The 16,871-nt window shown below is 41.6% G+C and overlaps 1 protein-coding gene across 5 annotated transcripts in view; it reads right to left on the bottom strand.

Annotated features, from left to right (window-relative positions):
- Positions 1-14,284, bottom strand: part of ST8SIA6 (ST8 alpha-N-acetyl-neuraminide alpha-2,8-sialyltransferase 6) — a 45,664-nt gene extending 31,380 nt beyond the window's left edge. Inside the window, exons 1-3 of one of the 5 annotated variants that reach the window (XM_069006715.1) lie at positions 13,952-14,284; positions 13,595-13,711; positions 4,412-4,510 (exon numbers count right to left, since the gene is read on the bottom strand). In XM_069006715.1, coding sequence (XP_068862816.1) covers positions 4,412-4,510; positions 13,595-13,711; positions 13,952-14,046 — 311 coding nt within the window. In that variant the 5' untranslated portion in view covers positions 14,047-14,284. The remainder of the gene's footprint in view (positions 1-4,411; positions 4,511-13,594; positions 13,712-13,951) is intronic. The other 4 variants (XM_069006717.1, XM_069006712.1, XM_069006713.1 and 1 more) reach the window with 4 other exon arrangements.
- Between the last annotated feature and the right edge of the window lie 2,587 nt (positions 14,285-16,871).

The raw sequence follows: 16,871 nt of genomic DNA, 5'->3' as shown, positions 1-16,871 counted from the left end.
CATAAAAGTACTGTAATTGCTAAACGTAACTCAGTTATCTACCCCTGAGTAAAATCATGTCCAATTTCAACATGGAAAAATAAATTATACTTTAAAGAGGAATACTGCATTAGAACTGGTCTCTGGGTAAAGTTTGCACCTGTGACAACATGTACAATTTTCATCCTCTACACTTAGCAAACTCTTAATGGAACTAGGTGATTCTCACTAAACTGATTTTACTGAGCCCTTCCCAACCCAAGGGAACTCAATCGGCAGAAGTAGGAAAAGGAAAAAACCTAGTTTTATGGCAGTTGTAGTTGATCAGACCTGGTGCAGTACATTCTTCCTCCTTCCAGTCCAACTCCAAATGATTTCTCTCCCTTGTGTCACTACAGGTACCTACCTGACTCCACCTCTGTTTTGCTTTTTCCAGGTTTTACACTTGCCATATGCCTTCATAGGCCACTTTTACTACCAGGGCAGAAAAATAATCCAGAAGGAAAAGGATATGCATATATATTTTCTTCTTCCTCATTGTGTTAAACCAGATCAAGAAAGAAACCATCTAACCCCACACCCAGTATAAGTAAAGAGTGATGGAAATGGAGATCAAGGCCCTCCTATTTTGGCAGCTGCCTGCTGGTATGTTATCAGCCTTGGAACTGCAGCCAGAGAAAATGGAACTACTTTCCTGCTGAAGCTGCTACCTAAATCGAGTCACCATGGGGTCAGACAAGTGTCAGTAGCAGGGCAGGGCAGGGAGTGTTTGTGGGGTGAAGATGAGATAAAAGCACAGGACCAAAACAGCCTATTCTGATGTTGAATAACTCATCTAGTTTTATTCCTTAATCTAAACAAGAAATCACTCTTAGATGCTTGGACTCATAAAAAATTCCAAAAAGTAATAGAATAACAGACCATGAAGAGTTACTTAGCCTATCATTATCCAGGAGAAAAAAAAAATACAGAAAAAGCAAATTCTAGCCTGAAGACATTGATAAGATGAAGATCAGAGTCAGAAATGAAAAGAAAAATTACCATTGATTCAGAGAGAAATTGCATGGACTGACAAGTTATTAGCAAGTTACAGGGAAACATTTGGTAAGGAGAAGAATGAAAGCATCACCCATAATGCTAGTTCTGAGGCATAATGCTAGTTCTGAGGAAACAGGCACTAACTGTCAGAAACTGTAAGGACCTTCTAAGACTTGCAACAGAAAATGCACTTAGTGTAAAAACACCAATTACAAAGCAAGAACACTGCAGCCTTTTCACTGCTGTCTCTACTGGATCAAACTGCTCTTGCTCAGAGGTATCCAAGCTCACTAGCTCACACAGAAAAGCACGATTTCCAGGTCTTTGTAAGTCAGAACACCACCTCTGCTCACCCTATGCACCCAGTTTAGCTCCTCTTGTGACTTACAAAGACACTCCGGACTGTCAGAACTCATCTTTGCCAGCTGGCACAGTGCCGCAGGCAGCAGAGACATCCCAGCACGCTGTCCTGGGGGACAGGAGCTCCCAACTGTGGCAGCTCTGCAAGGCATCTGCTCACACCAATAAAAGGTTTTTATGAAATGAACTCCACTTGATTACAGACAGTATTCCAATAGATAATTTTTTTAAAGACTCAACATGAAGCTCTGGGATTTGCTGCAGCTGGGTTTACAGCCCAGAAAGCTGCTTTTTTTTCTCTCAGAAATCCAGTTTTAGCATTTCCTGCATTAAAGGAGGTTTTGGGACTCACTTCTCCAAAGGAATCAGTTCAGATTATCAGGGAATCATTTCATGACTCTGCTGTAACCCAGACAGTCATCTTCTCCACTGTTCCATTTCAAAGAGCTGGGACATTACATATATTTCCACTGACACCCAGGTGCCTACAGCACATATTCACTGATGCTAAAAGGGTTTTATTATTAAGATTAAAAAAGCTCAGGTAAATTGAACTATAAAAATACTTGGACAACATAATAATTACAGTGCTGAGAAGAGTGAATGAATGGAACATGTTTTGTTTTGTCCTATTTTTGTCTGCCACCTTCACCACAACCATTATAATAATTTGCTGTTGTAGGAAACTCACTTATACTATATGAGCCCGACTGACAAGTAACACCTGGAAGGCTTTTTTTTCCTTCCTACAGTATTTGTCAGGTAGGCAGTGACCTTCTACGTTAACTGCAGTGACTAAGGTGGAATTACTATGCACATTCAAGGCACTGACAAAGTATTAGTATCTTCTGATTTTTGGCAGATATCTAAAGGACAACAGCAAGGACAGAAGTGTTGAGATAGTATAGAGACAACAGGTAAAATGTCACAACAGACAGATGCAGTCCCACCGGTTATTTGCTAAAACTAAATACCTTTTTTACAAGTAGGTATTTGAATTAGAAAGAAGATTGAGAAGCAGGAATGAAAAAAGGACACATTTCTACTAAAGGACACATTTATGGTCAAGAAAGAAACAAATAAAAACAATGGCAGGAAATGCAAAATAAGGGGAGGATCTGTTTTGCCTGTGGACACTAATACTACCAAAACAAATACCAGTTTTATAAGCCCCCAGGAGAGAGTACACAGGACTTGCTCTAAAATAAAAATGGAAAACTGCTAACAAAACTCAGCATTTCTTTGTCACCACCAGCACATACTTACTATAATAATAACTTCCCACTTACATAGCATTTCTTACTATCAAATCATTTGACAAGCTTTAAAGTAATTTTTTTTTCTTTTTCTTCCAACTTAAGAGGCAGGAGTGTCCAGAATGTCCCTGCAAGTCCAGAACTGCAATATAAAGCATTTATATACCATGCCCATGGGTCACACCTTGGAAAAACAACAAAATCCCTGCAGCTCCTCTCAGTGAAGGGCAATAGCTGCAATATTCACGGCAAAAAGCAATCCCTTGCTCCTGTGTTCCAAGAATGTGTTTCTCTTCCTACCTGCCCAATTCATCTTCTACCTCACTAAATGGTGCAGTCCCTTTCTCTTTAACCACAGAATAAAAGTCTTGTACGTTTTAAAGTTTCTCCTATAATCTCAGCTCCAAAATGTTCTCAATAGGAAGAGCTCCAAAGACTGTACAACTTGGCAATGTGTGGGATAAACAACAGCATTTACATTGCTGTTTCTGGATTTGAAGGCAATACAGTGACTGCTTTTCCTTCTCCTGGTGTTAATCACTCAAGTTTTCAGTCAGCTGCATTCTTTGACCTCTGCCAGTCTATGTTTCAGCTCTCACTATCAGTGCATCAGTAACATACTGGTCTACCACCTTTCAAAAGAACAAAAACTTCAGTGATAGTGTTGCTGAAACACATGGAATATTAATGGGAGAGAGATTGTAAAGAAGTGGGGGGGGGGGGGGGGGGGGGGGGGAGGGAAATAAATAAATAAGTAATAAGAGCAAAGACAAAATGCTGGAAATATGAGAACTTATGAAGAGGTGAAAGATCTTTAAATGCAGTAAGAAAGTGAGGAGGTGGCAGAAAAGACAGTAAGTTTTCAAATCATCACTTAATGTTGTTTTGGCCTTAAGGAAAAATTTGACTTCTCCAGTAGTTTGAATAGGGAAACTCATATAATTATTTTTAGCTCACCTTTTGTTTCTCATTCCATTCCTCTTCCCAAATGGATGGGAGTGGGGAGGGAAGCTCCCAGTTTTAAAGACACCATGGCACCATCCATTTTAAGCTGCAACTCAGTCCTAATGTGAAACCTTTCTTACTTACAATGTTTTATTTATTGGTGTATCCTTTTATTTGTTGGTGCATCCATATAGGAAAAATGTTAAAAAATAATGGGTTGTTTCTCCTCTTTTCACTTTAGAAAGTGACAAGGAATTTGAGCAGGGCTGATATCAAACTGAGATTTTTCTCCATGTCAGAGAAATACAGAACAGCAAGTTGAAACCCCAAATTAATTTGGGGTGGGTTTTTTTCAATGTGTCTAAAATTGGACTGTTAGTTTCCTGTGGACTAGTTACCATAATTCATGCAACTAACCAGCAAGTCTTTATACTAGTGCATTTCCATACTTACTCTAGTTAATATGCTGAACAGAATCATTAACTGAAGTTGCTCATAAAAAGGAGGAGTTTTCACCAGTCAGGGAAAAAGGGAAAAAACACTCAAGAATGAAATTATATCCCACATCTCTACTCAATATTTTTGTGAATAACTTGGAATGAAATGTTGGTAACTGACAAGAAGAAATCTTGTATTGTGAAAATAAAAAAGTTAAAATCCAACCTCAAATAAATCTTACCATGTAAAAGAAAAAATGCAGCAAACATTGGTCGAACAAATTCAGTTTTCTGTTGCATAGCTCCATGTTAATTTACCAAGAATTATGTAAAAAAAGGACAGTTTTTAACCCTTCTATTTAAAAAAAAAAAAAAGAAAGGACAGCAAACACCTACCTTTTCTTCTTGATGGATGATGACAAAATGTTGTCCTGAATTGCCTTACATTTTGAAGCCTGTTCAAACTGGTAAATTCCATTTTTATTAAGAGTTGTTCTGTTAAAACGAAGCAGGAGGAGAAAAAGCAATAATCTTTAAAAGAGAGAACATATTCTACCAATGTTGTCACATTTACTTTGCTATGACAATAAGATTAATAACCGTTGATTTAGCTGAAAACATTGCGAAACAAATCTTACTGACTTCTATTGTGAAGCTCCTATCATTAAAGGAGAGTTTGCTGCTAGGGACTATAAAATATTCCATTCTTTAAAGTAACCCTATTTCATAGTCTGAATTATATTTTCCACTTTACACTGTAATCAGCAAATGTAATTTAAAAAAATAAATTAAATGGAAAGCCTCTTGAACATTACATTTTGAAGATATTTAAAATATTCACTAGTAAAATATTTAGCAGATGTGATTTCCTAAAATCATTGATGAAATGCAATATTCAGAGCAAATATAATATATACAGGAAACACCACAGGTGAAGTAGATCTTTATACTTCAGTGTTAACTTACTGACTCAAGCATAATACTTCCTGCCTTGTTTATTCTTTATTTACACAGCAAGAACAAATATTTGTAAAAGGAACCAAGGCAAGCGCCAGATAGTGATCTTTAATTCCTGTCTTATTTTCATGAAACTCCTGTGTGGTCCTCTTGCTCTGGGCAGCCCTGGTAGAAGACTGAGATGTAAATTAGTAAATGACTGAGATACCAAGGTCTTATTCCATTCACCTCAGTTCATCGTGTATCTAGGTCCAATCTCATACAATCGCCCTCCTCTACCATCAGCCTTCCACTGTGTGGATTGCCATTTATCATAAAGATTTGTCCTCTGGCATTTTTATTTTCTCTGCCCCTCACCATCTTCCTCCCTGCCACCTTCCCCTCCTTTTTTGCTTCTTTCCACTGATTTACTACTTACAGAGCCCTTGGGCAATGCAGCCTGTTTGTCTAAACCAGAAGTAGAAACACAGAAGACAGAGATGCTGTATGCTGTTCTTAAAGAACAACTGATAAATCTCTGTACAGAGGCACTGACACATGAAGAGAAAGGGTCTTCCTGCTTTACACACAGCTTCTGAATCATCACTGATTTTACTGACAAGGACCAAAACCCCATTGCCTTCACCTGCTACAATATGGAGACCCCTTACCAACAAGATTTCTGACAAACTCATTTTGAAGTTTTTCATCTTGCTTGGTGAAGATGCCATTTCAAGCCACAGAATCACAGAGTGGCTGAGGTTGGAAGGCATCTCTAGAGGTCATCTGGTCCAAACTTCCTGCTCAGGCAGGGTCACCTAGAGAGGGTCATCAAGGACTGTGTCAAGATGCTTTTGAATATCTCCAAGCATGGAGACTCCACAACCTCCCTGGGCAGCCTGTGCCAGTGCTCAGTCACTCTCACAGTGAAAAAGTTGCCTGATGGTCAGAGGGAACTGCCTGTGTTTCAGCTGGTGCCCACTGCCTCTGTTCTACCACTGAGCACCACTAAGAACTTGGCTCCATCCTCCTTGCATCCTCCCATCAGCTATCAATAAGGTCCCTCCTGAGCTTCCTCTTCTTAAACACTTCACATGAGAAGACTGACTGAAGAAGAAAGAGAAGAATAAATGCTTGTTTATTTTGCTGCTGAACTGACTGTCATGGTCATAGCTGACATAAAGGAAAAAGAAAGAACCACCTTTTTCTTTCCATTGTCCATGAATTTTCTAGAGACTCAGTCACCCTTAGCAGCAACTCCCACAGGATGTAGGCCACAGAGGAGAGAGAACAGCCCTCTTCCTTTTTTCCCACCACCAAGAAATTCTTTCCAGTATACACTCAGTGCACCTAAGGAAGCATCCAGTCTGTATGCCCCTTGTTGAGGACAACAGTAAGACAACAAAACATGAACCTCTACCCTTTCAGTTCTGCAGTGACTTCAATAGATTGTAACAACTGGCACTGCCCACTGAGAGCTCCTTGGCTGCCTTTGCATACAGCTCTTTATCTCATTTTTTCTCAAGGAGTGACATACAAATAGCAGAAGGCTCTTAGAGCACACAGTTCAGAGCTAAAAACTCTGCAGGTCTCACATAGGAAGGGCTAGCAAATATTCTGCCTACACAGTTTTGGTACACAGGTTTATTGCAGCTTGGTCTGAATGGGTCTGTCTATGCAGAACCAGGTAGGCCCTTTCCAGTTCTCAAACAAATTTATTTAGCACTAAATCATGCTTCCTCTCTCTTGCTTCTTTAGCTCAGTAACCTCAAATGATTATTCTGCAGCTGCAGCTTGAAATAAGAGAAATGGCTACAGGCAAAAGTTTAGCTGCCTAAACAGCATCTTAAATAAAAGAAAAAAAAAAAAAAGGAACTATTGATATAAGCCAAGTGCATGTTACTGCTGCAAATAAGCCTTTCAATATAACTAAAACCTAACATGTTGGATGCTGATTTGAGAAGTGACCCCAGCCCTCCTGAGCCACAGCTGGCCACAAGAGATCCTCTCTAACATGTGAAGGCTGCCAGGATGACCAAGTCAGTCAGTTAGGTTTGATCAGCTCCCTGAGAGGTGTGTTCGCAGGCAGCAGCAGAACACCAGCATTCTTTCACAACTCTGTGCAGACAATCATTACAAGGTCCTTACAGCTCCCTATTAATTTATGTCCTGAGATCTATGGGGCAATGAATAAATATCCTCTCAAACACAAGCTTTACTACACAAACTTTTAGTCCTTTTAAATTCATAAGATCAATGCAAGCAAGTTGCCTCATTTTTTAATACGTAATTGTTTTTTATGCACTCATTTTCAAGACCTGAAAAATTCAAAAAGGAGGAAGTCAGGGAAAAAGAAAGAACAAAATAAATCCCTGTTCTGTTTTGTCATTAAATCCTCACAATCACTTTTACAGCCATCATAGAAAAAAAAAAAAGGAACAAAGAGTCTTTCCCTCCCGTTCCATAACCCATGCAAAGATTGGTGAAAATGGCACAATTGAGCAGAAAACCAGAAAGGAATTGTAATCTAAATTGTTTGTTCATAAAGTGCAGGCACATGATAGATTACCAAAATGCTTCTACTGTGGCTTTTTACACATAAAATTTATTCAATGCTCTTTATATGGTGCAAAAAGTACAAAATTAAAACAATTTCTTTGCAAGAGATGTAAAACAATGACTCATTCCATTAGAAGTTAAATTTCTGAATTTCTGCTTCACTGTCAGAGTGGCATTTAGGTAAAAATGGGTGTGCAAGAGACAGTCCAGACTTCTACTGCATTATTCATGGCAAAGTTGTGCAGACATCAGACTCATTAAATTTCTGCTCATTTTGGACAATTGTGCAAGGCAACATTTATCACTAAATGAATTTACCTGACCTAGTGGATGACAATCTTTGTTCACTACTTAGAGCAGCACTACAGCTTCTGCAATGAAATCAGATAACGTGCCTAACAACGCAGATATCAGGCTACATTCAACTAATTTCGTTAACTATTAAGCTAAATGAGAACTCGAAGTAGAAACATTCTCTTGGCTTGAACTCATAAAACTGATGATACAGTGAAATTTCAGCTGCATTTTCCTTAGGGCTTAGATGTTTTCAAAGCCAATCTCACTGGAGCAAATCTGAAAAACAGAGTTTTTTAAAATCATATACGAACAGCTTGAGGACCACATACTTCCTATGGTAATTCTAGGAACTCAGGAAGTACACCATCTGTACTTTAATAAATCCACAGTAGATTAAGACCATGTGCCATATTTATCATCATGTTTTTATTCTATATCTTGCTCTCAGGAAGACAGCAGATCCTCAAAGTGTAAAATTCTTTAAGACAAGGATTGTATCCACCTTTAGAATAAGAAATACAGAAACTATATGGAAAGGCCATAGTCCCTTTTGGTGCTCCTGCAGCATTCAGTCCCGAGACAACAGGGAACCTTAGTGCAGGGAATCACCAGATAGAGAGGTATGCCACGTAACATGGGATTCTGGGGGAGCAGAAAGGTACAAGGTAGAGGGAGGGAAAGAAAAGGGAAGCCCTTTAAAAACAAAACCAAACTCAACCCCAAAAAGTTATCAGAGTAGGAAAAAGGTATAGGCATAAGATGGAGGAACGGTAGGGAAGAAAACAAAAAGGCAGATGGAAAAAGGAAAGCTGGTGCTCTGAGTTATAGTGTAACATGAAGATATGCCCAAGATTGAAAGGCCACTCCTCTAGACTTCCTTCAAAATCAGGTGGAAACAAAGAATGTGGGATGAGATTTTCAAAACTGTTCAGAACTGGACTGTCAGGCAGCAGTGAAAGCAACAAAAATTTCACCTTCCTAGTAAGTCCACACTGAAAGTAAGGGAAAATCCCACTCATTGGCTAGTTACTCCACACCCAGCAGAACCAGTTGTTGCTCTACTTTTCCATAACTTCTTGCCCTTGTTTGTCTGAAGCAGCACAGGAGCTCTAAACATGTTCCAGCTGAGCATCTCCAGCTATAAAAGATAACTTCTCTATGCAAAATTGCACATTTTTATCATTCTACCAAAGTGGCACTGAATAGAATTATCCAGATTGTGAATATCTTCTGTCTCAATCTCTCCCTTGAAGGGACTAATTTGTATTTGAATCTTGTCATCCGTTAGTTGAATACTATTAAAAAACCCCACAATCCATACTTCCCTAGGAAGGGTGCTCTTAAGTGCTGTCCTTGACACTATTTCAGATTAATCAGATGATAAGAATATAGTGATGTTTTTAAAGTTCACAACACCTTGATTAATAAGGCAATACACAATTTAAATTCTTGGTGAAATGGACTATAAAAATGGCTTTATCAAACCACAGTAGTAAGAATTTGTCTTGAAACATTAATCACAGTAACTGTTAAAGAGACTGAGCCTACTATCTTTGTTCAAGTTCCTATGGAGGCATTGCTTATCTAAGGAACACTAAATCAGGTCTTTAACACAAACTGCATCTTTAAGTTACTTGAAAGACCCTCCAGTGCATTCACCAGGGTTATGTATAACATCAGATACTTTTTATTTATAAAATCCATAAACTGCATGACAGGTAACATGACAAGCAGCATTCAGAGCCTCATAGTGGGTGAAGTTAAAAGAATAAGGTAGTTACACTAAAATCATGTTACAAGGGCACATGACAGAATGACAGAGCAGTTTCACTTGGACCAAATAAACAGAAAGAGTCTGGGAAACCTTTCACCACTGTCAGAACATAAATGTGTCCTGGCAGCAGCTTTCAACTGAACACCTATTCATTTAGACAGAACTAATACATGAGGCATGTGTTCAAAATGTGCTCCTAAAATATGTCTGCATGCATTGCTTGGGAACGAAGGGGCAAAATATTAAGAGAGCAGTAAAATTAGTGAAGTGGACCCACTGCTGACTAATATAAACCATAGCAAATTATTTGTGCCATACATGACGCTACTCCATAATTGCGGTATAAGCCTGTATCTTCTTTCCCTTCTGACTGCCTGTATGCAATATTTTGACAGGAGACAGAATGTACAGGTCTCTGTAGCATAGTTAATTAAGTATAGCTGCTTATTTCCTAGGCCTGACTAAAGATCTGCTGCTGAGAGAGGAATTGGAGAAACCAACACTGTGGAACACTGTATTAATACTAACTTGTTTACTCATAGCTCCTCAATCACTTCCTCCCATTGTTCAATTACCCCAGTGGTCTTTACGCTGTGCTTGCCCTGGACCTGCAAAGACAGAGAGCAAGCTAGGGAAATAGTAAGTGAATACCTTAAAACTGGCAACACAGAGTAACAGAGCAATGGTGGTCAGTTCTTCAGGGTACTGCTGCCTTGCTGTCACTTTTATATAAAGTATAAATAAATAGTGCTATTTTCACCCCCCTTGCAGGAGCTGCCAATATTTATCTGCTACATATTCCTGGGTAGTATAATAGGAGCTAGAATTTCTGCCTAAATTTAACCCAGCACAGCCTGGGCCTCATAACAGAGAAAAGACTACCTAGCTTCTCTTACTATTTTCACTTTCCCCTGATAAGCACTAGCAGTACTGAGCCTTCTGCACTACTGTTAATGCAACCACTACACAAACAAATATGCCTGCACAAACACAGCTGGGGAGAGAGGAAAGGAGACAAAGAAGACCAAGGGTTTAAAGGTGGGAAAAATGAAAGACTTCTGGTTTTGGCTGTACTGTTGGCTTAAGAAAATAGAAATTGTACTTGCAGTTACAGCTTAAAAATTGAGAGGATGGTAGGAGGCATAGATAGGAGGATTTGCCAGAGAACATAGTATTGCAGTACAAATGATACTGGTCCCATGAATAAATCTGGGGACTGCTAGACATATCTTACTAACAATGGCCTTTCTTTTCAGTAAGAAACCCTACTTACAGGCACAGTAAGCTGTGAAATAAACCCAAGACAAAACCTGCAAGTCACACTGTAGAGGCAGTCACATTGCTCCAATCAGCTAACACTTAACAAGAAAAAGGGGTAAGCAATGTCCTGTAAGAGACAAACCACATAGTCAAGGTTATTTACTACTACACAGATCTTCAGAGAACTTTAGGTGCCTGGTCACCATGTATTTAAATATTGCTGTGCATAATAGCTGCCGAAATATCTAAGACAGTCTGATTCAATCCCCTGCCTTTCATCCTTTCATCCTTCAGTTTCATGCTTTTAAAAGAATTACTCAAAGTAAAAGAACAGATTAGCTTTCAATACTGTGAGGCAACAGAATAATAGGGCCTTAGAGATTCTTCAGGAGATGTCTGGTTACAAATACGCCTCCAACAGCAAAGGAAATCATGATAAGAAAAAAGATTAGCTTGTGACTGTGAAGATTGTCTAGATTACTTATACTTAGAGATCAAGAAGGATAGTGCCAAGGTTTTTTTCTTTTTCCTTTCCTGGAAAGATCCATGCACATCCACTTATGCAGGAAAGGACGTTGCTGTCAATAACACAACAATGCCATTCAAATGATCAGGGTAGTTTAGGAGAACCACACTTCCCCACTGCACACTGGAATCTAATTCCTATTGACCGGACCATCCATCTCCATCACTGAGGGATTGGTCTGAACCTCCTGAATGAGACCAGATGCTCTCTGGATCAAACCTCTCCAGCATGGCCCTTAGCCAGGGCCCAGCCCAGCTGCTGCCTGAATCAAACCCCTCCAGCATGGCTCCCTGCCCAGTCTTGCTGCTCTCTGGATGAAGTAACAGCTCCTGGTCAGTCCAGTCCAGCAGCTCTCTCTCCTTTCTCATAAGCCAAACATGCACCACAAACTCCTGTCTTACTGAGCATAGCCACTCAGGTGAGAAAGCACATCCACTCCTGGATTCAGCTGGCAAGACATCTCTCCAAAGACACTATGGTTACAGGAGCTTGAGTAAATTGAAACTTTCTTTGGTGAATTATTTATTTGACACACTTTTGCCATCAGTTAGTCATGAAGAAATACAATTTCAGGTTGAGCAAAACTAGCTCCAAATTAGAGCTAAAATCCTCCAAGTAGAATAAGGAAAAATACACATTTAAAATCTCAAGCTCACTTTCCCTATTACAAAGGTTAAAAACATGCCACGGATTTTCAGACCTCTTTGGTATGTGTTGCTTCTACTTTCTCTGCTCCAGTTGTGAGTGTACTAACAGCAGATGGGAAATAGCTAGGCTGTTCTCTGAAGTGCTCTCTGCCAGCATTTCTAGTCAATTCAACTCCATGGTATAGCACACAGAGCTGAGTGAAATGAGATGCAGCTCAGCAACTAGCAGGGAAAAGCGTGAGGAGACAGGCTGGGGAGAAACCACAGACATAACCCAAAACAGAGAGAAGAATGGAGTAATGACTATAAAAAAAGACAAAGCAGAACTGAATACATACTGCAAAACCAATACATTGCAACCAGGGAAAGAAGGGAAAAAAAGGCAGAAAGGGAAAAAAATGAGAATAGGAAAGAGAAGCAGGCTAGAAGCTCATAACACCAGATAGGAGCATTTACAGAATTCTGTTCCTTTTCTTTCACGCTAATTTTGAAAGATGCTATAAACTTACAGCTTTTGAAAGTTATAAATTTTGAGGGAGGGAGCACAAGGGTCTCTCATTGGAAACACATTAGGTAATGCATTGTTACAGTACACTGCAATGGTTACTAGAACATCACTTGCATTCACTTAGGGAAAGCACAGGCTGTCAAATTCAACTAGATTGGGTGAGATGGTGGCTTCAGTAAGGTTAACTGCACTATCACCATTGTCTTCAACACAACCAGGACATGACAGTTTCTGTGAAAGACCCAATTCTTAAGTTCTTTCTAATTTTTATTATGTGTTTTTGACCATAATACGTATTAACATATAATAGTCATGAAAACTGCAATGTTAATAAGGCCATATAAAGTAAAAGAGAAAAGCAAAAAATATTTCAAAACTACTTCTTATGTAGTATTTATCTCATGCATGGATTACACCACCGTCTTATGCACTATTAGTTTTTCTACAGTGTGTGAGGACTCAAGAGCCTAAAAACAAGTCACTAGTATTGAAATCTGCATGTAAGACACAACTTGTTTCACAGCTGATTTTATGAAGTATTTCATATTAAACTTCACAGTATAAAATAACAGGCTGTAAAGCAAAGATCTACACTGATCTGAAAGGTCAAGACACAGGATCAAGTGAAGGGGCTCCCACAAAGTACGATGACAACACAAAATGAAACAGGCTTCGTATGTCTCACCTTCATCCTATGGTCTGTAAATGATAAAACCGTATTTTTAACTAAATACACATTACAAAAACAGTAACAGTATTACCCAACCCCAGCTCCACCTTCCTGGAAAGAAGAATAAAAGATACCTGGAACATGCCATTTAGCAGGCACTTTTTGCATCGTACACTAACAAAACTGCTCTACGCAACATTTTATTGGGCTCAAAACCAACGGCAGAGTGACAGCCGTCATTAAGAGGGCCCATGAGCAAATAATTCATTACAGTTAAAGCAAGGTGTCATTTTCTCTAATAATCTCTAACATTCTCTCCGATCAAGCTGCCGAAACAAAAGGAAGAATGAACCAGAGCGAAGGCGAATTTCTGCTTTTGTAGACCCGACCTCATGGACCCACCTGCGGGCGGCCAGCCCGTACCTGTTCTCGGTCTGAGGAAGGGGCGTCAGGGGAGACCTGAGGGCTCGCACCACTTTCGGCGTGACAGCCGCTACTCCTGCCTCCTCCTCCCAGCCCCTGGCAAGCGAGACGAGAAAACAAAGTTGTCAGGACCAGTGACTGAACATCACCCGGCGCGAGCGGCGCCGCTCTCCTGCCCACGACCCCGCTCACAGCCGCCAGCGCCCGCGCCGAGCCCAGACCGCGCCGGGGGCACCGTGCCGGGCTCCGCCGCGCCCCGCGGGGCTCGTCCCGCTCCTCCCTCCCCCCCTCCCCAGCCGGCTCCGGACCGCGGGCGAGGCCGCCCGGCCGCCCTACCTGGCGCGGAGGGGCTGCTGGCCGCCCAGGCGCAGGAGGCAGCCTCCCAGCAGCAGGCTGCCCAGCGCCGCGGCCAAGGCGATGACAGCCCGCATAGTGCGCTCGGCAACGGCACCCACCGCAGTCACGGCCGCCCCATAGTATTTAAGGGAGACTGCGGGGAGGGGGAGGCGGCCATGGCAGCCACAGGGTCTCTGCGCTCCGCCCCTCGCCCGCAGCCCTGCGCCGCCGCCATCAGCCCCCCCTCCCACCGCGGCCGCCGCGCGGGCCCGGTCGGCCGGTGCTGGCGGGGGGCGGCGGGGCTCGGCCGGCGTGAGGGAGGCACCCGGGCGGCCTTGGCTCTCGGCTTGTGCTTGCGGCCGCTCGGGGCGCTTCCTGGTGTCGAGGGCGGCGGACCCAGGGAGTCGAAAGTGCCCAAACTTTAATATGGGAGAGGGGCGCCATGTGGGACCGCGGCGGGAGTAGCGTGCGGGGCTTGTCCGGCGAGGGCAGGCAGTCCTGTCCTGTAGCTGGTGTAGTGAAGCCGCTGCTACTTCAGTAGCTCTTTATCTGAATTAAAAAATAATAGTCAATGTGTCCTGTGTTTTGTCTTACAGAAGGTATGTTATAAAAATAAGTATTTTGTAGATAAAAATGACCCCACCTGGAATACTGTGTGCAGCTCTGGGACCCCCCAACATAAGAAGGACGTGGACATGATCTGAGGGATGGACCACCTCTGCTGTGGAGACAGCCTGAGAGAGCTGGGGTGGTTCAGTCTGGAGAAGAGAAGGCTCTGGGGGGACCTCGTTGCAGCCTTCTGGTATCTGAAGGGTGCCTACAAGAAAGCTGGAGAGGGAATTTTTAACAAGGACATGTAGTGATAGGACAAGTGGAATGGCTTTAAACTGAAAGAAGGGGAGGTTGGATTGAATATTAGGAAGATACTCTTTACTGTGAGCATGGTGAGGCACTGGAACAGGTTGCCCTGAGAAGCCGTGGATGCCCCATCCCTGGAGGTGTTGGATCAGTCTGGCCTAGTGGAAGGTGTCCCTGCATATGGTAAAGGACAGCTGGAACTAGATGATCTGTGAGGTCCCTTCCAACCCAAAGCATTCTATGAGTCTATGTTTGCAGTGGTTTTGGCAAAGAAATGTTTCTGTAGTAAGCTTGTATCTTTCTACCTAATGGTGCATGCAGTGTTGCTTTCCCAAGCCAGCTATTGGTATGAGAAACCTAGTAAGGTGACAAGGTGCCAATAATTAGGCCTCCTTTATTAAAAGAGTGGTTAGTAGGTGCTGTGACTTACAGCAGCCTTTCAATCATGAGCTCTCTGACACCTTGTTTTTGCAGTCTTCCCTATCCTTCCTGCTTTCTATATCTGTTAGCATTTCCTTAAGCCTTGAAGCTGCTGCTCCTCTGTTCTCAAACAATGGCTGGAAAGCCTCAAACAGCTCTGCTGCAACTATATTAATGAAGTACCATGGACTTGATATTGTGAGTGGTTAGATATGACAATAAGAAGTAGCATGCCAATAGTGCACCAGAGGAACAGCACAGCACCAGCTGTGATTGTGATGGCATACGCAGGGAAACATCTAATGATTTTTTGGGGCATTCGTTAGCTCGCTGGATGAGCAGGGCTGTGGGTGCTGGTGGGAGGGAGCTAGAAGCAGTTGTCTGGTGGCGCAAGGGGTTGCAGGTATCTGAATGGCTCATTGCACAATCCCCGCAGGAGCATGGCTCAGTTGTCTTCTTGGCTTCGACGTACTTAGTTGTAATAGCGAAACAAAGCCAGTGTTAAGACTTCTGAAGTCCCGAAGAAGTTTGCTGGTTTGAGATTGTCGTGAATCATAAATGTCTGGAACATAAAGATGGCTCATCACCATTTCCCAAAAGCTTGTTTCAGGCCTATCCTATAAAACCAATTAACACTGTATATGAACAAGCAGGGGGCCAAGCTTTTGAAGGTAGGTGTATGTTTATTGATCAGCAGATACTGGAAATTTCAATCCCCCATCACTTCTGTAAAACATGAAGGCTCCTGCTTATGTTAGTGGATATCATCAACTATTTCATAATATCCATTAAATACACTATGTAAAACAGTAAGTCTTTCATCTTAGAAAGCCTAGTGGTATTCAGTTCCAGCTCTGAATGAAAGAAAACTAAGAATTACAGTCCAGAAAAAGATTTGTTTTTTTCCCCTCACTGTTATTTCCCTCTGCAATACAGTTTTCCCATGAGTCCTGAAGTATCACTGTCAGCTAATCCATGGGAAATTTAGTGATGCCAGTGAGGACATCATATTTCAAGTTAGAGGTCTGCTGCCAACACTAGTCTATAATACCAGTAAGGATTTTTTTTTCTGAGATCAGAAGGTTAATCTTTGTGTCATATTAAAGTTCTTGCAAAGAAAATGGGAAGATTATAAACTATATGTGTTTAAATTAGACTTGGCACTTGGTGCTTGTTGTTTACTAACAAGTTTACAAATTTGTACTGATTGATTGTCACAGTATCTTTAAATGCTACCAGCCTTAATTTCCTGGCACAGCAGCTTAGTAGAAAGGTTAAGTGACCCTACTGGAGGGTGAGATGAGAATCAATGGTGAATCAGAATTCAGGAATGCTGGATTCAAAAGACCAAGTTTCTCTTATATAGTGTTGCCATGTCAGAAGTGATGGTGTGAGGTGATGCAATGTAGAGGGTCAAAATGATAACGGCACAGGTGCCAAAGGTGCCACGCAGGAAAAGACAGAGACTCACATAGAGTCTGTGTCCCATCTTGTCCTCCTCCTCACAGCTGGAAAGCTGCTGCATCTTGGCAGTATCCCCCATCCTCTGATTCCCATTAGCTTCTGAAGTCAGCAGGAATTGATAATTGCTGGCTTGCACAGAAGGAAGAGATCACTAATCAGCCAGGTGGTGTCATCATGA

Source organism: Aphelocoma coerulescens, chromosome 2 (genome assembly GCF_041296385.1).
Source record: "Aphelocoma coerulescens isolate FSJ_1873_10779 chromosome 2, UR_Acoe_1.0, whole genome shotgun sequence".
Taxonomy (NCBI): Eukaryota; Metazoa; Chordata; class Aves; order Passeriformes; family Corvidae; genus Aphelocoma; species Aphelocoma coerulescens.
The sequence above is the reverse complement of the archived record's forward strand: the minus strand, read 5'-3'. Positions and strand labels throughout refer to the sequence as shown.